Here is a 21570-nt window from a genome sequence, read left to right as displayed (position 1 = left end):
TCTTCTTGACCTTTGTCCATGTTAGGTATAATTAGAAAAGGAATTGAAAATAAAAATGCCAAGATCATACTCTACTTATAAAAATCAGCACCACTGCACTCAGAATATTGTGTACAGTTGTGGTCACCTTACCTGAAGGAAGGACATTAATGAGTTGGAGAAAGTGCAGAGAAGGGCAGCAAAAATGACCCAGGGCTGGAGCATTTCTGCTGTGAGGAGTGGCAACAACAACTGGGGCTATTCAGCTTTTTAAAAAGGCAAGGAAGGGAGATGCGATAGAGGTGTTTAAAATAATACATGGTGTGGAGAAATTGGAGAGGGAGGCATTTTCTTCCCTCTTCCATAATATTAAAATCTAAAGGGCTCATCCTAGGAAGTTGATTGGAAGAAGAGGTATTTAGATAAAGGAATTTTTCACATAGCAGATAGTTAAACTATGGAGTTCCCTTCCATGAAAGGGATGGCCACCAATTTGGATGTGTTTAAAAGGGGACTAGACAAATTCATAGAGGAGAAGGGTATCAGTGGCTACTAGTTCACTTGGCTGTATGCTGCCCCCTCTACAGAAGCAATATGCCTATTGGTGGGGAACTTGTGCAGGAGGGTGCTGTTGCATTCGTGTCCTGTTTGTGGAATCCTGTAGGCAAGATTGCTATTGTGAGAACGGAATAGTGGCCTAGGTGGAGACCTGGTCTGATCCAGTGCTATTCCTCTTATGTTCTTTTGATCCATCTTGCTCTCTGCTACTTCTGTCCTAGTTCTTTCTCTGCTGGCTGCCGTGGTGGCCTCTTCACGTTGTCCATCTCCAGAATGATCATTCGGATCCGTGGCTTGCTCTTCTCTTCACTGGTGCAGCAGGACCTGGCTTTCTTCCAGGAGGTGAAAACAGGTAAGAGTCCAAGAACTAACTTGATCATGCCTATCAGTCTAGTTTCCTTTTCTGTGGTGTATGTGCTGAACAAAGTCCATGACCAGTGGTTAATCCTCTCATTTGGTCTATTAAGGTTGAACCTTTTTCATGAGTGGGAGAACTGAGGTTTGGTGAGCAAGATCTTCCATGTGGCTTGCCAGAAAGCACGGGTTTGAACCCAAGTCTCCCTGCTGAGCTTCTCAAAGCATGCTATTATAGGAACATAGAAACAGAATGAGTCAGAAGGGACCTTCCAGGCCATTTAGACTGACCCCCAGCTACAGCCAGCTCTGCTCATGACTTACCTACCAGGTGCATGTCCAGCCTTGAACACCCTCACTGATAGGGTTTCAACCACCTCCCATGGAAGCCCCTTCCATTCCCTCGGGTCCTAACTGGCAGGAAGTACTTCCTAGCATCCACCTTGAATCTTGGTTCCTTGAGCTTTGCTCTACTGGAATGTGTCCTGCCCTCAACTGCAGGGGGAAAAAGGGTTACCACCTGCTTCTGCAAGACACCCCCTCATGTACCTTTATAGCTGTTCATATTTTCTGTATTCATCAAAGGTGTTTATGCATCCATCTATTTCTCCATTCAGCCGTATGCCTAGATATTCGCACACTGCTCATCTCTGTCTTTCTCCTTTTATAACACACCTGTTTTTCTTTTTTCTTCCACCTATATGTGTCCACAAGCACCTTTCTGGTAGATCAAGACTGAACTGTCATGACAGTAGAAACTAATTTCAGAGCCAGAGTGATGTAGTTCAAAAGCAGTATCTTATTTTAATTTCTCCCATCTATCACTACATAGCCATATGGCCAAATGACCTTGGGTAATCACCCTTTCATGGTCTGACCTACCTTCCAGGTTTGTTGTGAATGTAAAATAGAACAGTAAGAAGGGGCATTTCACCTCACAACGAACCTGAGAGTTCAGTAAGACCAAGCGGAGAGTGCCCAGCCCAAGGTGGCTATAAATGTCAACATATATAGTCTGTTTTACTGTACAGACCCTGCATTGAGCAGGAGGTTGAACTAGATTATGTCTGGAATCCCTTCCAAATCATATTTATATGAATAAAATAGCAATGCAATGAGAAATAACTCTGACAGACTCTTTTTCCTTTTCTTTTGTAAATGCTGCTTTTTAAAAAAAGTTTGGTTAGGGGGAAATTTTTTTTAAAGAAATAACTCTAAATGTTGAGTCCTGTTGAAGAATTTTCAGACAATCCTATTAAGCATTAGTGTGGCCACTTCAGGACTCACATAAGCCTGTAATGAATCATATATGGGAGGGGGTTGTATGGAGGAATGGATGGAAGGGAATAGTTAGGTAGGACTTGGATTAGGAGATGCATTCATCCCAGTTTGCTCTTCAAATTTTCATTCATTTTATTACATTTCTACCCAACCCTACAGTCAAAGTTCTCTGTGAAACTTAAAAAGATTAGAAACTACTAAAAACATAATATGTACAAAACCCATTCACATACTAACATATAAACCAAAAACACATATACAGGCACATGTATATCTAAACTATGAAACAATAAGATCCGTATTAAAAGCTTACCGTAAGCTGTCAGATCCTTGGGGGAAGAGGAGGGCCTTAAGGTAGCACTGAAAAGGTAACAGTGTTGGTGCCAGGTTGGTCTTGTTGGGAGATTAATGCCATAATTGAGGTACAGATAAATTGTTGAGCATTAACCCTTGGCAATTATCAATGAAACACACGCTTGGAGGACTTCAGCACCTACCCTAAGATCTACACACAGTGAGACAGTGAAAGCTTTCAGAAATGTTTACATACAAGAGGCATTTCAAATAATACTTTTAAGGGATTTCAGAAGTTATTAACCAAAATACAGAATCTGATAATTTTTAAAAAATGAGACTGGCTTTTCCCAAGTCAAACCATTAAATACATCTGTTTCAGTAGCTTTTATTCTTATGGACATTATTTCTCCAGGATCATAATGCTTTCCCATTACCCCTTTAATTCAGAGATGTTGTACCCCAGGCCAATGAACCAAATTATTGTTCTTGCATTTATATTGTATCTTTTTCCACTTGCAAGGAATCAAAGGCAGCTTATGTAATCCCCCTCCTCTCAATTTTATCCTCCAACAAGCCTGTGAGGTAGGATAGCATGAGACTTAATGACTGGCCCAGAGTCATCCAGTAAGTTCTTACCCAAGCAGGGGCTAGAACCTGGATCTCCAGAGTTCCAGTTCAACACTTGACCCACAACACCAACACAATTTTTGATGGCTTCATGGCATTTACACTCCCCTCCCCCACACCTTTCAAAAAGGTTGAATTGACTCTCTTAACTATTCGGATTCTAACTGAAATATGCTGGTAGTTTTGGATATTTTGGCCTGTCCCCTTTTGCATTTGGTTTCTTCCACTGGTGGAATGTACCCCTCCTCCTCAAGAACTGCTCTGAAATTGATTTCAGCCATCAGGCTGAAAGAGGTTGGAAAGGGACTAAATCTGGGACAGCTGGCATACACTGACCCAAGAGCCATTTTTCTGGGTGGGTTATCCTGCTTAATATACCCCTGCCCCACCACAGAACGTCCCATTTCACTGCCTTCCCATTTTGCTTTGACACCATTAGTGTATTATGGCTCTTACCAGCCTCCCTCTCTTTGCCCTGCAGGAGATCTGACCTCTCGCCTCTCCAAAGACACAACCATGATGAGCGATGCAGTGCCGCTCAATGCCAACGTCTTTCTGCGCAGCCTGTTCAAGGTCATTGGGCTGTATGCATTTATGCTTCGTCTGTCATGGCGCCTTACAGTGCTGACGTCCATTGAGGTGCCAATCATGCTGGCTGCCCAGAAGTTCTATGATGTCCGTCACAAGGTATGGGATGGCATTATGGGGCGGGAGGTGGCCCGGTGCTGGAAAGCAGTTGCCACAGGACAGTGTGAATAGGAGTCAAGCTACTTCTTACCTTTAGGGTTCATCCTTTGAATGTCTGTCTAGACATAAGTCCTACAATTCCCTACATCCCCCAGCCAGCTTGCAGGAAAGACAGGGCAGCTTACGTAGGCCTCCTCTTCATTTTATTGTCACAACAACCCTGTGAGGAAGGTAAGGCTGTGAGTCAGTGACTGGCCCAAAATCACCCTGTGCACTTCATGGTCAGGTGAGGACTAGAACCCAGGCCTCCCAGTCTAACACTCTAACTGCTACACCACAACTGGCTCACACTGGATTGTGCCCAAAATATATACAAGTTGCAAATCCAGGTTTTCTCAGGAAGATTTTTTTTTCTTAAAAAAATGCACACATTCAGCTTTTCAAAACCTTAGTAGTATATTAAATTACTGAAGTAATCAGCCAACATGCACAATCTGTAATTTTAAGGAAAAGTTTTAAGTATGTGACTGATCATTTTCTTTGAATAAACTAGTTTCTTTTTTAATGCTAAATGATAGATTTTGGAGCATTTTGATCAAGAAGTACATTCAGTTCATTTTAATTTTTGTTATTTATCTTTCCCTTATCGAAGGAGCTAATTTTAGTCCCACAACAACCCTATGAAGTAGGCTAGGCAAAAACAACTGACCTTGAACCTTGCACTTGGGCATCTTTACAAGCTCACCTGGTAGCTGGCACCACTATGGTGCTGAATGCTGATGCTAAAATTCATACATTTGTATTCTTGCGGGTTTCTCCAGCGTTTGCTGCAGGCAATCCAGGACTCCATAGCATGCTCTGGAGAAGTGGTGCGTGAAACAGTTTCTTCAATTGAGACGGTGCGCAGCTTTGCTACAGAGGGAGAGGAATCGCAGCGCTATGATGCAAACTTGAATAAGACCCACCAACTCAAGAACCAGAAAGATATGGAGAGGGCTTTCTATTTGCTCATCCGACGAGTGAGTCCTCAGGGTACTGTGGAAAGAGGGCTAGGGGAAAACATAGATCTTCTAAATGACAGACATGCCATTTTGGGATGGATATCAGCTTTCTGTTAATTTAATGAGGGCAGCATCCATGGTGGCTGCCTGTAACTCTCTAGACTCAGAGAATTATAGGCGTCCAATTGAGTTTCTACCATTCAACCATCTATGTTTTTGTGATTGCTTGTGAGGAGGAAGGGCTGAGACCCTGCAAGGATACATAATCTCTCCTTCACCCCCACCAGAGCTCCCCCCATGCTGGCTCTGAAATCCTATTGTATTCTCAGAACAACAGCCAGCTCCAAAGGAACCAGCTGGGAGGGTAGAGAGAGGCACTCTGCATGCAGGGCACCCTCCCTCCACCTGCAGAGTCCCAGCTCTGACCTTTGGACATATTTCCAAGGTCAAAGCTGAGACTCCGGTCTCTTCCATGGCAGTCAAGGCAGCATCTAGAAGCTGCAGGATTGTGCCTTTGGTGTATTTCTGTTGCTGCTCTAAAGCTCTCTGGGTGGCTAGCAAACTAATGCAACTTTCAAATATAGTATGGTACAATAAACATAATTTAAAAGAAAATATAATTGCAACATGGATTTTAAAGTGAAAGTGCCAAATTAAAAGATTTAAGTTATTTAATGGGTCAGCCCCTCTTGAACGTACACTTGATGTGGTGAACAGATGAGGGTGTTAAAGAAGTATATTTAGTCTTTTCTGGAAAACCCACATCACTGCAAGTCAACAAACCCACAAGAGGACCAAGAGAAAATGCCTAGAGAAATGAGGCCTATTTATTCTTGTTTAAGGGCATCCCTGCCTATTGGAAACTGGCAACAGAAAGAAAGAATGAGCAGGCTAATCATGTGATAAGTTAGTCATTCAGCTCTGAATTCCCCCCACCCCCCGCCATTTCTCTCCCTCTTCCTAGCTGCTTCACTTGGGCCTGAAGCTGATCATGCTTTACTGCGGGTACCAGCAGATCCTTACCGGCCTCGTGACCAAAGGGAACTTGGTTTCCTTCATCCTGTATCAGATGGAAGTGGGCATATATGTACAGGTGGGTGAAAAGCCACATGATGGCATTGCAATTGGAACTGGCAATGGAACTGAACAACTGTCCATGGGTTGTTGCTGGGTTAACTTTGGGTTGTTTGATGGGGTGGATTGTTGATCAAATGTGGAAGTGACAAGCATACAGCTCACATGCTCTGAGCATCCCCACAGTTTCTGGGTTTAACAACCAGGGAATTTGGTAGCAACACATGTGAACCTACACACCTTCAGGTCACTATACTTGACAGAACACCTCTCCCAATCACTAGCTACTGGGACACTGTGCTCAACATCTGAGGGCTTCCTTTAAGGCCACCTCCGATGGCCTTCTCTGTGTCAGCCTTCCAAGGATGGAGCAATCTCCCCACCAGCTCTGTGCTTCTTTCAGCACCAGATCAGGCCATCCTTTATGCTGAGTCATTTAACCGTTCTAAATAGCACATAAGGAAGTGGATTGTAGCAACTGTTTTGACAGCCCTAGTTGTAATAACGTGATCAGAGTTTTTTTAAAGTTGTTTAAAAATGTGTTTTTAAATTTCTAGTGAATTTACATATTTTGATGTTATTTACATTTTATAGTGGGTTTTCTGAATACTGCTTAGAGAGCTTCGGCTGTTGGCACAATAGAAAGAAATAGAACAGACACATAATAACTAGGTTAATAATTTTTCTCTCAGGTTAGTTCCCCCTAAACTGCACCGCAGCCAATCCCTCACAACCAGGAACAATAACTGTACAGCAGGTCTCCTCTGTCTCCAGCTTTTTTTTTTTTTTTTTTGCTACCTCTGGCTTCTTAGATGGTTCTTTTTTAAGGACTCCTCACTGAAGCTGCTTTGACAAAATTGCAGCCTCTGCTGTCTGCTTGATTCTTCACCCTAACCATACATTATGACTTCTCTCAGCTACAAGTTCCAGTATCCAGATTCCCCCTTTTCCTCCAACTTTATCCCTTCAACCAACAACCATGAATTTTCTTCCATCTACCTGATCCTTAACCAGACCTTTTGCAAATGTCATGACCTATCATGTTCCCTATGAAACCCCAGACCACCTTTGTTGACCCACCTAAACAATCTAAAGCACATTACAGATGGACTATTGTAACGTGGTTTACATGGAGCTGCCCTTGAAGATGGTCTGGATACTTCAGTTGGTTTAGAATAGAGCAGCCAGGATGTTAACAGGGACTAGCAGAAATGTACATATAACGCTGGTCCTACACTGGCTGCCCATTGAAGTCTGGGCCCAATTTAAGGTGTTGATATGACTTAACAGCTTAGGACCTGGATATCTGAAGGAGCACCTCCTTCCATATATACCTGCCCAACCCTTAAGATCTAGGTCAGAGGTCCTTCTTCGGAAGCCCTCCTTGAAGGAGATTAGTAGGATGGTTACCTGAAGAAGGGCCTTCTCTGCAGTGGCGCCCCAGTTATGGAATATGCTCCCCAGAGAGGTTTGCCTGGTGACACTTTATTCTTTTTGGTGCCAGGCCAAAACCTTTTCATTTTCCCAGTATTTTAAGGTTTAGATTATGATTTTAGTTGGGGTTTTATTGTACAGAATTGATACTGTGCAGTTCTTTGTTTTTATTGTAAAACTGTCTTGAGACTATTTGGTAGAAGACAGGATAGAAAAGTTTTAAATAAATAAATAGAGCAATATAGCTTTCCCCCTTTTTAGCTTCAAAGCAATTGAAACTAAAATAGTCACAACTGTTTTAGCCCCAGTAGAGAGAAGCATTAGTTAGACTTGTGGCCTACTTAGTTACATTGTTAATATCCTTCAGGTAGTAGCCAAAGGATAAACCTCAATACAGTGCTTTTCCATAGATGCCCACAAATGTGAAGAACATGAATTTTGGGTTCAAAGTGTGGATGTGAATCTTAATTCTAGAATGTGATTCTCAGAAGTGTGGGTTTGAACAATATTCAAATATCTGCAGATCTCTCTGCACCACTTTCTCATCCACACGCTAAAACGTCCTCAGCTGCTCACAACATATAGTTAGACTATGGAATCTGCTGTCATGGGAAGTGGTGATGGCCACCATTTTGGATGACCAAAATCCAAAGGGATTGGACAGATTCATGAGGGAGGTGGCAATTAGTGACTACCAGGCTTGCTGGCCCTGTGTTGCCTCCTTTATCAGAGATGGCAAGCCTGCATGCCTCAGTTGCTGAAGAGCTTGGGCAGGTGGAACTCTTGTACCCATGCTGCTTGAGGGATCCTGTGGACAGCAGGCTTGCCATTATGTGTACAGAGCCCTCCATTGGATGGACCACTGGTCTGATCCAGCATGGCTTATGTTCTTACGCTATTTTGGTCTGCCCACTTTTCTCCCTCTCACAGACCCTGATGTACATGTATGGAGATGTGCTGAGCAATGTGGGTGCTGCAAAAAAGGTCTTTGAGTACCTTTACCGACAGCCAGCAATTTACACAGAGGGGATATGGGCTCCAAAATTCCTCGAAGGACATGTCTCATTCAGAAGCGTTTTCTTTGCTTATCCTTCCCGACCCGAAATCCAGGTCTTACAGGTACTTTAAGTTAAAATGGCAAAGAGTCTTGGGATATGTAATTGGGGAGGAGAATGTGGGAATAGAGACTCTTGCCTCTAAAACAAGCGCTGCTGTACTCTGATCTGCACTCAAATTCTGTAACCTATATGCACTTGTTGTATGTGCTTGTGTGTTTTACATAACTCTACACAGTCCCATTTCTAGCAAAGCAATGGCTACAACTGCCTTGTGAGGTAGACCAGCTGTATACCTGCCTAGCATCTTGGGGTTTTTTTTTTTTTTTTGTCCACCACCTGCTTTTTTATCCTTTAACTCTGGCCAGGGAGTAAATCTAGAGTTCCAGTCTGGTTATTTGCTGGAAGCAGTACTGACCAGCAAGAACCCTTCTGTCACCGCGGGCTGCAGGGCAGCTTGCTTTTCTCTTATCTCTCATTAAAGTGGGGGCCGAGTCCACCCTTCCTGGCATCCCAGTCTGACAATTTGGGGTCTCTGGGTGGCCACACCCCTCTTGCTGGTCTGCAGGTTTTTGCAGTTCTGAAACGTCTCTCCTAATGCTTAGCTAAAAGTGGTAAGACTTTTAAGCTAGGGCATGCTGGAAATTTTGCTATTTTGGCTTCACTGCTTTACCTGTGATTCTGCTGCTCACTGGAATGAGGCTCCTAAGGGCTTCTTCAGAATGGAATTCAACCCTGCAGCTGAAAGATATTTCCCACCTCTTCTTTCAACAAAGGTGCATAGTATGGTAGAATCTTAAGGCTGGCAGGAGGAAAATAATCTCTTGTGTCTGTCTCTCCAACCTCCAATTCTAAACCAAAGAAAGGATTTATTAAGGGAATGAGAGGAAGAACAAAGGAAAAGCAGAAGGGAAGCTCATGAAAATTAAAAAAAATATGTTAACCCATGCTTAGACTGTTAGAAGGGAAGCCATCACACAATGCAGGGACTACATTGTGTAGACTGGCATTCTTGGATAGCTAAAGGGATGTTGTTGTTAGTCGCAAAGTCGTGTCTGACCCATCGTGACCCCATGGACAACATTCCTCCAGGCCTTCCTGTCCTCCACCATCCCCTGGAGTCCACTTAAACTCTACCAACTACTTCAGTGACTCCATCCAGCCACCTCATCCTCTGCCGTCCCCTTCTTCTTTTGCCTTCTATTGTTCCCAGCATTAGACTCTTCTCCAGGGAGTCCTTCTGTCTCATACAGGGGACGTAATTAATTAGGTTTAGGTGCAAGTTTTTAAGGTAGTCATCCTAAGGCGTTTAGACAGCACCAGAGGGGCTATAGCCTCCACTGCTGAAGAAGTGCAGTGCACCTGCCACTGCAGCAACAACTGTAGGGCCACCAGTGCCACTGTGAGTAGCATAGCATCACCAAATAGTCCATGGCACTGCCATAGATGTTGCTGCCATTTGTGCCTTCATTCCCCTTCTCTAAACCCTCCTTGGTAGCAATGCCTGTCAAGATTGAGGAAGCTAAAGGTGAAATATGCATTTGGTTCATGAGGGCTCTTTGATCCACTTTAAAAGAAAACTCTCAGTTTGAGTTGATCCTATCAACAGAGAAACCGACCCTGCATAGTTCTGGCAGGAAGAAAGTACTCCTTTGCAGTGTTTCTGTGGTACCCTGGTATATTTTCATACACTAGGATACTGCAATTTGTTGCTGTTCAGTGTTGTTTCCCTGGCAGCTGGGAGGGGATGTCTAGGGGGTGGGAATGTCTAGGAGTAGTCATCTCATAATAGCTGCTTATTGGATTGAATCCAAATTTAAGCTGGAGCAACTACATCGCTGGGAATGGGCTTCTGCTTTCCCTCCCTGACATGGCAGCTCTGCCAGTCTGCTGAAGATGCTGTACACAAGGAGATGGGAGACCCTGCTGGGTGGGTTGAATGGAGAAGGAGGGGGAACACCCCCAAATTAGTCCATGGCAGAAGACAGATCCTGCATCCAGCTCTGTGATTTTTTTGCCTGTTGTAGAACGTCTGCTTAGAGCTCTGCCCGGGAGAAGTGACCGCTCTTGTGGGCCTGAATGGAAGTGGCAAGAGCACCTGTGTGGCCCTCTTGAAGCATTTCTTTGAGATCGAGGAAGGGGAGATTGTGCTGGATGGGACCCCGATCCAGGAGTATGAGCACAAATATTTCCACAGGCGGGTGAGGAGCCACTGAGTATGGCTGAGGTCAACAACCTGACACTGTATGCACACTCTCGTCACCTTCTCATGTAACTGTCTGGTAACTAATTTGGTGCTGAGGGAATGGCAATTTTGCATGTTGCAAAATGGGCATCATATTTAAACAGGTGATACAATGTGGAAGAAGAAGACCAAATAAAAACCATGAAGTAATTAAGATAACAAAACTTAAGCAAGAAGAAATAGCCCCCCCCCCCCCACAACCAACTGTGATTGCAACATGGCAGCCACAATCCGCCTGTTTCTAAGGATATGTGTGCTGGCATGCAGCGAAGGAAAGCACTGTTTCCAGACCTTTCCTTTGTTATTTCTTCCCCCCACCCCCATTTTCTTACTATTTTTCTCCCTTCACTGTCCCTGGCTGGTTTTTTTTTCCTCCTCAAGTCTTGCTCTTTACCCAGCTTCAACTATTTCCCCCCACAAGTACATCTTCGGCGCCCTGCTTCTCCCTCTCCCAACCTCTAGCCTTGCTGAGACTTTCACCATCTCTTTACCATGCTGTTTCCCTGCTTCCAAGCCTCAAGGCTTATTCTCTCTTTCACTCCCCTCTGCCCCCTTGCCTTCCTGTTTCCCCTTCCCTCCCAGCCTCTAGTCCCAGTATTTCTCTCCCCACCCCTCCTTAGTTCTCCTCTGATGAGTCAGGCCCCCACAGGAGCCATCATGGTATTTCCCACTGTCTCTGGAAGCTACTTTGTGATGATGCCTCTGGTTCCAAAAAGCTTGAAATGGAGTGTTTTGCTTGCTTATACAACGAAACCTCTATTAACAAAAGCCAAAGCACTATCGGCATAATCTGTGCAGACTATAAACACTCAATGATCTTGCCAAAAGATGGGTGCATGGCATAACCCAGCCTTAGCATAGAAACAAATGCTTGACCATGCAGGAATTTCCTGTAGGCTTAGCATGACCCTTATCTTGCCTTTGCCTCCACCCTGCTGCCCAACCCACTCCTAATAGCTATACCTCATTTTGCCTGCAGGTGGCACTTGTGAATCAGGAGCCTGTCCTCTTCTCTGGGTCCATCTGGGATAATATTACCTATGGGATGGAGGGCTGTACCAAAGAAGAAGTGGTTGCTGCAGCAGAAGAAGCCAATGCACTGGGATTCATCAGTGAGCTGGAAGGCGGGTTCAATGCAGGTGCATAAAATCTCTTCCTGCTCCATTCCAACTCTGTTGAATGCCACACTGCTTCCAGAAAATCCATCAGTTTCCTCTCTTTAGCTCCAGCCTTCAGGGTAGGTTGGGGACTAAATGACAAGACTAACACTAGTATTTAATTGGTGGTTTCTGGAACTGCTACCTGAAAGATGTGGCCACAGTCACTAGTGTAGGTTGTATTTTTTTGAAAGGGTGACACAGAGTCCTGAGATTGGGAAGACAAGGGTTCTAGTCTCCACTCAGCCAGTCACTGACTCTTAACCTACCTCACAGGATTGTTCTGAGGATAAAGGGAGGAGGAGAATTATGCAAGCTGCCTTGTGTTCCTGCCTCACTCAGAGGAGACACTTAGAGAAGGGGTAGATTTAGCACAGTGTATGGGATTCATATCTGGGTGGTGCTTTGTGAGGTATTGTGGTCCTGATTTGTGTGGGTTGATTTATAGGTCTTTTAGAGGTCTATTATAGCTAGAGATAGGACTTTATACCTCGGTTTGTTTATTTAGACAGCTTATATTCTGCCCCCATCGCATAAGCCTCAGGGCGGCTTACAATCATAAAATTCCACATATAAATACAAAAAAATTCATTGAATAAATAAAATACATAAAATAAAATAAAGGATACAGCCTGGTCTGTTTAAAATCAACAAATCAACCTTAACAGTTAAAAGAGTATTTGAATAAAAAGGTCTTGGCCTGGCGCCAAAAAACAATGATTAAGCTAGTTACGAACCCACCATCAGCAGTGTATGCCAAGAAGAGTTTGGGATGTCAGTGTCATCTGCTCCCTGTCTCTCTGCTATCTACCATTCAGATGTAGGGGAGAAGGGAGGCCAGCTGTCTGCCGGGCAGAAGCAGCGTCTGGCAATTGCCCGGGCCCTGATCCGGAAACCAAAGGTCTTGATACTGGATGAAGCCACAAGTGCCCTGGATGTGGAAAGTGAAGCTGCGGTGAGTTCATGGTGGGGTAGAAAATATTCGATTACCTCATGTACAAGGTTTGGTACTATAAAGAGTGCCAGCCCTGGTGTGAGGGAGGTGGCTTAATTTAATATCTTGTTTTTTTATTTAAACATTGAGGGCGAACGGAACTTGCATTTGATGCCAAAGTGCCTATTATTGAAACCTGTGTGGTAGTAGTTCAATTTAGAGGCCTGGTGAAAACATTTATTGAAAATATTTTTAGGCTAGAGAAAAGCTGCAGATAACAAGAAACTTCAAATATTTAATGAGAGCACAGTGATAATAAGAAAAGCAATGAATATTCAGCACCCAAATATTAAGAAATCCAATAAATAATTACGAATAAAATAAATCTCATGAGAAAGCCATCAAAAGCAAATTGGTCCTGAAGTCTTTTCAGAAAGGTTCTAGTGATGTGAACTGATAAACCCCAGCTGGGTATATAGTCCACAAATTTGGGGCCACTTCAAAAAAGACGATCCCTTGTTTCTGCCAAACTGCGCCCAGAGGAAGGCACACAGAAAGGCCTTCTGTCTGGTCTCTGGAAATTGCTGTCAGTCAGCATGGGCAATGCTAAGCAAGGTGGATCAATGTTCTGGCTTGTTATAAGGCAGTCTCCTGTGTCACAGCACCCCCATGTCACATGACAATGCAGACAAGCTGAGTCAAGGAGCATGCAAGCAGGTACTGGCATGTTGTCCAACAGGAGGCAAGCATTTAATCGCATTGCAACATTCATTTATTTATTTGGGTAATTTTTACCCCATCCAATACCCAGTGGGTCTCAGGACAGCTTACAGTTCAAATCCCATAAATACATAGATACCCAAATAATACAATACAAATGATGCACAAACTGAGCATAAAAGCATAGTTAATAAAATTAAGCATTAAAAATATGGAAGAATTAAAAGGTCTTGACCTGGTGCTGATAAACATAGAACGTTGGCACTAGGCGGACCTCTCTGAGGCCCAACAACTTGAAATATAGAGACAGTTTCACATGATCCATATTTATATTCTAGCAAAGCATCACTGCTCTACACAGCACATGACAAAACATTTCTCTTTTTCAAAATAACTGCCTTAGGGGCTTCTCTTTCTTCATAAAAGTATATGTGCCTACTCTGAGTTGCAGACTGTGTGAAATGCATGATTAATTTATGTGTTTTTTCATACTCAGCATTCGTAACCAATGCTTATGAACAACGAGGGGTTGCTGGCATACTTAAAGGAATCTCATAGTTTCAGGGGGGGAATGTTTTGGGGGGGAAGGAAAGTGGGCAACCCCCCTCCATTAAATAAATGTCAATTTGCCAAAATAGCATTGTTTCTGAGCCTGATTCAAGGTGCTGGTTTTCAGCTATAAGGCCTTACACACTTTGGCACTGCAGTACCCTAGAAAGGGCCTTTTCTTGCCTAAACCCACTATGCTCAAACTCTGAGACTTTTCTCTGAGTATCACCAAATGGAAGCTCAGAGAGTTACAACAAGGGAGAAGGCCTTCTCAGTGGCAGCCAGCCAATTAATGAATTGATTTTACTGAGGTCTGCCTGGCATCAATTCTGTTGTCCTTTTAGCATCCGGTTAAGACTGTCCTCATCTCTGATGCACAATGGGGCATTTATGCCAGCCATTCTCACTTGGTCCAAATTGTATTTATTTATTTAGAATATTTATATGCTGTCCTGTCACAAAGGCCTCAAGATGGCTTACATAAATAAATAAGAATAATATAAAACATAATACAAATAAATTTAAGATCCACCCTGGCTGCAGATTAAAAACATATATAATCCAATATTAAAAGTTATTAAAATATTGTTGGAATAAAAAGGCCTATTGAAATTGTTTACCTGCTTAGAATGTATTTATATTTTGTATACTAGAAAAAGGATGGTGGAGGGCAGGAGAGCCTCAAGGAATGTTGTCCATGGAGTCGTGATAGGTCAGGCATGACTTCGCGAGGAAACAAAAATAATAGAAAAAAAATTGTTGTATTTTATTGTATTTGTAGTTCATTTTTTCCATTCTTGTGAACTGCCCAGAGAGCTTTGGTTGTTGGGCAATACAGAAATTAAATAATCGTCATCCTGGACTACATATAACATCCCCCAAATGTTGACCTAACTTAGAGGCATTGTAAAGAGCATTAATATGAGGAGCTTTGCAGACACTACAAGCTCTACAGAACTGCTTTGCATTACAGAAATTTAACTGAGAAGGAAGCTGGAGGCATGTCTGTGTGTGGGAAGAGTGGAGAGCCACGGAAAGCTCCATATTACTCTTCAAGACATCTCCTCTTCCCCGAAAGGCACATGCGTGCGCACACACTATAGAGCTAACATGAATCATTCCTTCTTCCCACAGATCCAGCAGTCCTTGCTGAAGGGCCGTTCCCGGACAGTGCTGGTGATCGCTCACAGGATGCAAACAGTGGAGAATGCGGACAAGATTGTGGTGCTGGAAAATGGGGTGATTGTTGAGGAAGGGACCCATGTCCAGCTGATGGACCTGAAGGGCGCCTATTACAGACTGGTGCAAAGGAGCCAGATGGAATGACTTTTGGAGTGATGGTGGGAGGGCACTGCTTGGCTGAACGACTGAATATCCTCTTTTGGATTCCAAATTCAGGTTTTGCAAGACTGGTGTGTATAGAGCTCATTTTGTGGCTGTGGGGAGGAAGAGAATAACTATAAGAGTGAAAGTAGAGAGTATGGCACTATACCATTGCTAAGTAGGATTCACTTGGGTATTGGCAGTGAGCTTGTAAGGTTTGAGGGGTATCAAGAAAGTATACTTTTTAACGTAAAAAGAACTTTAAAAATATTGTGGTATGTGAAAGCCTGATTTCTAAGGAACTAACTTTGTTTGGATATAGTCCCTGTGTGGAACTTAAACTGCATCTTTTAAAATATGTCTTCTTAATCTATTTTGGAAGTCTGAAAAGTCAAATATCAAGAAGAGTCTTTCTTGGTTAATTAATAGGTTCTTCCACTTAATTACATCTTTTCTTCTCTGTAAATATAGAGCCTGACACCTTCTCAGAAAATCCTGCACTTTGTCCTGCTGTGAATATGAACAAGAATAGCTATGCCTATCTGGTATGTTGTTCAGAAAGTGGCCAACCAGCAACCCCAGTGGGGAAGCGCACAAGTAGGACATGAGTGCAATGGTAGCCACACACATATTTTCCCAAACAACTGGTGTACAGAGACATACTGCCTCAGATACTGGAGGCTGCATATAATCAGGACTAGTAGCCTTATCATCCATGATCTTGTTCAAATCTCTTTTTAAAGCCATCTGAACTGAAGACCATCACTGCATCTTATGGAAATGAATTCCATGGGTAATTCCATGGTGTAAAGAAGCACTTCTTTTTATATGCCCTCTATTTCCCTTTATTCAGCTTCATAGGATGACCCTGGCTTCTGGTATTATGGAAGAAGAACAAAAATGGCTCCCTCTTTACTTTCTCTATACCACACATAATTTTATATACCTTTTCTTTCAGTAATCTCTGGGTTAAATAGTAAGTACTTTTAATAGTGACCAAGGCAGCAATCTCCTGTGCTTGACTAGGGTAATAATGACAGCAAGTGGCATACTTTTTGATGCCTGAAATCCATTTCTAGGCAATGATGGTTCCACAGAACATATAGCACTGCTTTTCCCATTAAAAAGTTGGAAATTACAGTCTAAATTCAAGTAAGGAGCTGGAAAGGAATACAGTGAGTGTGTTTGCACAACACAATAAGCCAACCTGCCCGTGATGCATCCAACAGGTGATAAGGCACATCATGGGAGGTTCACACATCATGGGTGGTGAACCTGCTTGCTCACCTTCCTACTTCCCCTCAGTCTAGCCATAGGTATCCAATAGGATGCCATGGGAGAACTGAGGTGCCCACCCATACTGTAGCAGTGAATCTTTTTCTGTTTGCTGCAGCTTTTACCCCTTTAAATTCTTTTTTCATTCAGATCACATAAGCTGACTGTGAAGCCAGTCTTTTGCAATCTCCCTTTTGGCAGTTATGAACAGTCCTTTCCAAGCCCCTCAGCAGCACATTGGAGGGGCTGCCCATGGTTTCTGAACATGTTTTTTTTTATCTTGTGTTGTGAGCCGCCCAGAGGTGCTGTGGCACAATTGGGTGGCATACAAATGTTTTAAGTAAATAAACTCCTCCCAGAGCACCCAAATAAGTGTACATTGCAGACACTCTAGGATGGTAACCCAGAGTTAGAACATAAGAAAAGCCATTCTGGGCCAGACCAGAATGCACACATTGGCAAAACAGCTACCCACGAGATCCCTCAAGCAGGATGGGTAGAAGACCTCTACCTGCCCAAACTCCTCAGCAGCTGCTGTATGCAGGCAGCCCACCTCTGATAGCCTCCTCCCTCATGAATTTGTCCAAGCTGTTTTTAAAGCTATCCAGATTGGTGGCCATCATTACTTCCCATGGCAGTGAATTCCAGATTTTACACATTGTATGTATAGAGTATAGGTATCCAGTATATTACTTTTATCTGTCCTGAATCTCCAAGCAACTTCATAGGAGTGCTAGTACGAAAGTTCCCATCATGTTCATTTTACCAGAAGGGGAACTGAGTCAGAGTGACTTGGCCAAGGCCATTGTAGTTAGTTTGTGGCAGAGGTGCAGCACTAAGCCATGTCCCTTTAACAAGGGCTCTCCTCTCCAGCCACTGCATTTTTCCAGCCTCTTGACAGCCTCAACTTCCCATCAGTTGTCATTTGTTACTCTGGAAAGAGGGGAGTTTGTGCCTAACATTCTTTCAGGGTCCCCTCAAGCTGTGGAATTTTAAGCCAAGAAATTAAATTGGGGTGGGAAGCTTTAAAACAGGAAATACGTATCCCTCCAGATGCTGTTGGTCTGAAAATTCTGTCAGACCTAGAAACAACAGCCAGTGATGAAAGATGATGGGAGCTAAAGTCTAGTCCCCTGCTTTCTTGTGACATGGTCTGGTTGGCAGTGCCTTTCCCTGCTCCCCCCCCCCCCCACACACACACTACCACCACTAGAGTCCTGGGAGCTTGGCCCAAGTCTGCTCTGTGCCTGCAGGTTCTCTGGGATGTCCAGGGGATGCTCTGTTTGGATTGGCCCTTCAGTATCCTCCTTTTAGCCATGGCCAGTGTGAGCCTGCTGTCCCCCTTCTATTTAACTATGAGGCACCAATTTCGGGATAATCCCCCATGTTGTCCTCAGCTCCTAGTCCTGGCAGCTATGGTAACATAGGGTGGTGGGTTCCTTAAGTTGGTTATTATTGGTTATTATTATAGTTATGAACCTTACTGCATCCTGCACTTTGTTCATTTATTTATAATATGTTTATATTTTACTTTTTTCTTGCAAGGAATCTAAGGCAGCTAATATGATCCTTCACCTCCATTTTATCGTCACAACAACCCTGTGAAGTAGTATTGGCAGTTCCTCTCCCAACTACACCATCCACTCTGGAAAAAAATGCTCCTTCACTGGACTATTCCATACTTACTATTTAGAGCAAATGATTATATTTCTAGGCCTAAGGAACTCTCTGCCATTATAAGTAAAACCAGTTGCCTAGAGAGTTGTAAGCTCTCCCACACTAGACATTCAGAAAGAAACTGGACAGCCATCTGAGTGGAATGTATAAACTGGTGTCCTACAAGAGCAAGGGATTGGACCTGATGGCCTTCTTGGCCCCTTCCAGTCCGACTATTCTATGATGATGTTACCAAACTCAGCTAGTCAACAGCTAGGGCAAGCTTGGTTAGACTCTGGACCCTGAGCCAAAATGAACCTGAGACAAGACTTTAGAACAAACTGAGACAGAAGAGGAATTAAGCTTCCCAAATCAGAGTCTTGAAAATTGCACCCCTGTACATGTGTTTTATAGTTCACGTAATCAGGTCAACTAATACCTAACATATCAGTACATCAATACATGCACCCCTCCCCCTGCTGTTAGCTTCAAAGAGTCCTTTCTTCTGTCAAGGACCAGACATTTCCCATGTCTGTTTCTTAGCTGCTCAGGATTCACACAGGCTTGCCATGTTCTTACTCCCTGCACATTTGCAACTTTCATGGTGGCTATAACCCATTTCCACTGTCCCTTTGATTACTTTATTCCAGGTCAGGCTAGCTTGATAGCTGTGGGTTACACAAATTTCATTTTGTTCTTATCCTCCCTCCCTTCTGAGACAGGGAATTCTGTATGACTGTGGTTCTTTTCCTATGTGGCCTCCCTCTGGCCAACTACTTTTGGGACTTTGCTATGGCCAACTACTTTTGGGGTGTTTTGGGGAACTGCGATTGGCAACAATAACTTTAAGTTCTTCAAGCTAACCTATTTCTGCTGCCACCAGTTCTGTCAGAATACTGTAAAACCTCTTTCTCATAGCAGGTATAAGAGACTGGATGGATACTGTCAGAATCCCGGAATCTCATTTTGAGAAGAGGGAATAAAACTCGGGTTTGTGGGAAAGACCAAGCGTCCAGACCATCTGAGGCTTTACTGATTTACCCCAAGGTTCCCACGGTACACTCACGATAATGCAGGCTGCACTACCGGGCAGGCAGAGGTGAACTCTGCTGCCAAGCTTCAATACCATTACAGGGCATTTATAGGTACACAGGTACAGGGCAATTGATGACAGAATGCAGAGATTACAATAAGATTCTGAGGTCATCACATACAGAACAGATAAAGAAATGTCAGTCAATCACACTGTAACAATGAGATTAAAATATTTCTATTTGCCTGTATTGACACTTGAACCCATCTCCAGGTCTGCTCAGACATGCAAATTCAAGCTACTAGAAACTATTCATGATAAGCTCAGACCCCTATCTCGACTCTAAACATTCTGCATGATCAGGGCACATGAAGCCCTCTGGGCTATCAAAAGATTATTGTAAACTGAATTCCAACAATGACTATTTACAGTGTATATTTGGGCTAAAATGACCTACTGTAGCCTACAGCTAAAGGTGAGAGAAAGGGGGGGGGGATGCCATTTTAAACAGTGACAGCTTAGTTTTGAGAAGAAAGACAGGATTTGATCCCACAATGCAAAGACACACAGGAGTAATGCTTTTCAGACAGGATCTATCCAAATTTTCCCAACAATACCAATTCCACAAACAAGCTGAACAAGCAATTTATTATTTGTACATAAGGGTTTAGTAATGTTTACTTTCAGGGCTCTGAAAATACTGCTTAATGGCAACGATATACCTTTCTGAATCCCTCTGCTTGAACTCTTGCTGAGGCTTCGATCCAAAGAATGTCCCTCAAATAGTATACAAATTCAAAATTTTTGAGTGTGCAAATGTAATACTAGTGTAACAGGAATTGTTCAGCTGAAAGAGCATTGCTAGTTGTGATAATTTTGAAAAGACAATTGTTGGTATCTAACTTTCTGCTTAACTGTCCACTCTTAAAAAAAGTGTGGAATATGGCCTACTTTCTCTAGCTAAGAAAGCGCAGAAGGCAGAATTGATGTACAGATGGGGCTAGGCCAAAGTCACCAATGACTGAGTCTGCCCTTAAAAGTATAAAAAAATTTAGAATATTAATAGCTGGTGCTGGTCTCTTATGAAAGAAGAGCGTGCTGCTGTGTTGTTGGCTATGTTACCAATTGCAGCACCCCAAAACATCCCAAGAGTAATTGGCCAGAGGAAGTCCACATAGAAAAAACACCACAGTTATACAGTCCCAGAAGGGAGCGGGGATAAGAACAAAATGAACTTTGTGTAACCCACAGCTAACCTCGAATACGGTAATCAAAGGGACAGTGGAAACTGGCTCTAGCGCCATGAAAGTTGCAAACGTGCAGGGAGTAAGAACATGGCAAGCCTGTGTGAATCTCGAGCAGATAAGAAACAGACATGGGAAATGTCTGGTCCTTGGCAGAAGAAAGGACTCTTTCTCCAGCACGGGAGGGGTGCGTACATTGATGGATCAAATAAAACGCATGTACTGGGGTGCAACTTTTGAGACACTGCTTTGGGCTGAATGTCCCCTTTTGTCTCCCTTTATTCTGTGGTGCACTAGAATAAAGCTTTTTGGCTCTAAGCCTCGTCTCAGGCTGTTTGGCTTGGGTCTGGGGTCCACTAGGGTTTGCCCCAGCTGTTGACTGGCTCAGTCCGGTAACAGCTATGTGCTTCAATAAAAGCATTTTTTAATAATCTTGCTTGTGATTTGTTGACTTGCAGTTGGACAAACATATCTTTAGGCCCATTGGAGTTGGAGACCCTGACAACAATTAAGGACTTGAAAGAGATTGTTTGCTGTTACAAACTTCTAAGAGCTTCTTTTACCTCAGGCAAAACTCCTAAGCCTCCACCTTCGCCCTATACCCTTACAACCAGCTGCAGCTTCCTTTGTCACCAGAGCTCTTACTGTTGCATTTCTGGCTGCTTTATCTGGGTTTTTCACTGGCTGCGTGTGCAACTTTCTTCTGGCAAAAGTGTTGGACTGGGACTAGGGGGAACCAGATTCTGAACTGTTGTACCCGCGGTGTTACAGACGAGACCAGAGACCAGATGGTAAAATAGGGAGGAGTTTAATTACCTGCAAGATTTCTTGCAGGGACCAACATTCATGGTTAGAATGCGGTACCGGGTGGAGTTTGAATGAGGTTTTTATAGCTTCACAGTGAGTTTTCGGTAAATGGGAAACAATACAATCAGTTTTTGGCAGAAATCAGAACAATGGCGACAATGGGGAGTTACAGAATCACATAGCAGCAGTTAAGCAAGCGATATACAAAAGCAGATTTTAGCAGTAAGTTTTATCTTTTAATTTATTTATTTATTTTATTTATTTATTAAAACATTTTTAT

The 21570-nt window shown here is 43.2% G+C and overlaps 1 protein-coding gene across 3 annotated transcripts in view; it reads left to right on the top strand.

Moving 5' to 3' along the window:
• Nucleotides 1-21570, top strand: part of TAP2 (transporter 2, ATP binding cassette subfamily B member) — a 51889-nt gene that overhangs the window by 3762 nt on the left and 26557 nt on the right. For 2 of the 3 annotated variants that reach the window (XM_044429755.1, XM_044429761.1), the window contains exons 4-11: nt 759-889; nt 3578-3783; nt 4605-4802; nt 5749-5877; nt 8223-8411; nt 10375-10548; nt 11572-11731; nt 12568-12704. In XM_044429755.1, coding sequence (XP_044285690.1) covers nt 759-889; nt 3578-3783; nt 4605-4802; nt 5749-5877; nt 8223-8411; nt 10375-10548; nt 11572-11731; nt 12568-12704 — 1324 coding nt within the window. Of the gene's footprint in view, nt 1-758; nt 890-3577; nt 3784-4604; nt 4803-5748; nt 5878-8222; nt 8412-10374; nt 10549-11571; nt 11732-12567; nt 12705-15086; nt 15769-21570 lie in introns of those variants that run through there. The other variant, XM_044429757.1, reaches the window with a different exon arrangement.

This window comes from Varanus komodoensis, unplaced genomic scaffold, assembly GCF_004798865.1.
Source record: "Varanus komodoensis strain SLA01 unplaced genomic scaffold, ASM479886v1 scaffold203, whole genome shotgun sequence".
NCBI lineage: Eukaryota > Metazoa > Chordata > Lepidosauria > Squamata > Varanidae > Varanus > Varanus komodoensis.
This window is presented reverse-complemented; position numbering and strand designations above follow the sequence as displayed.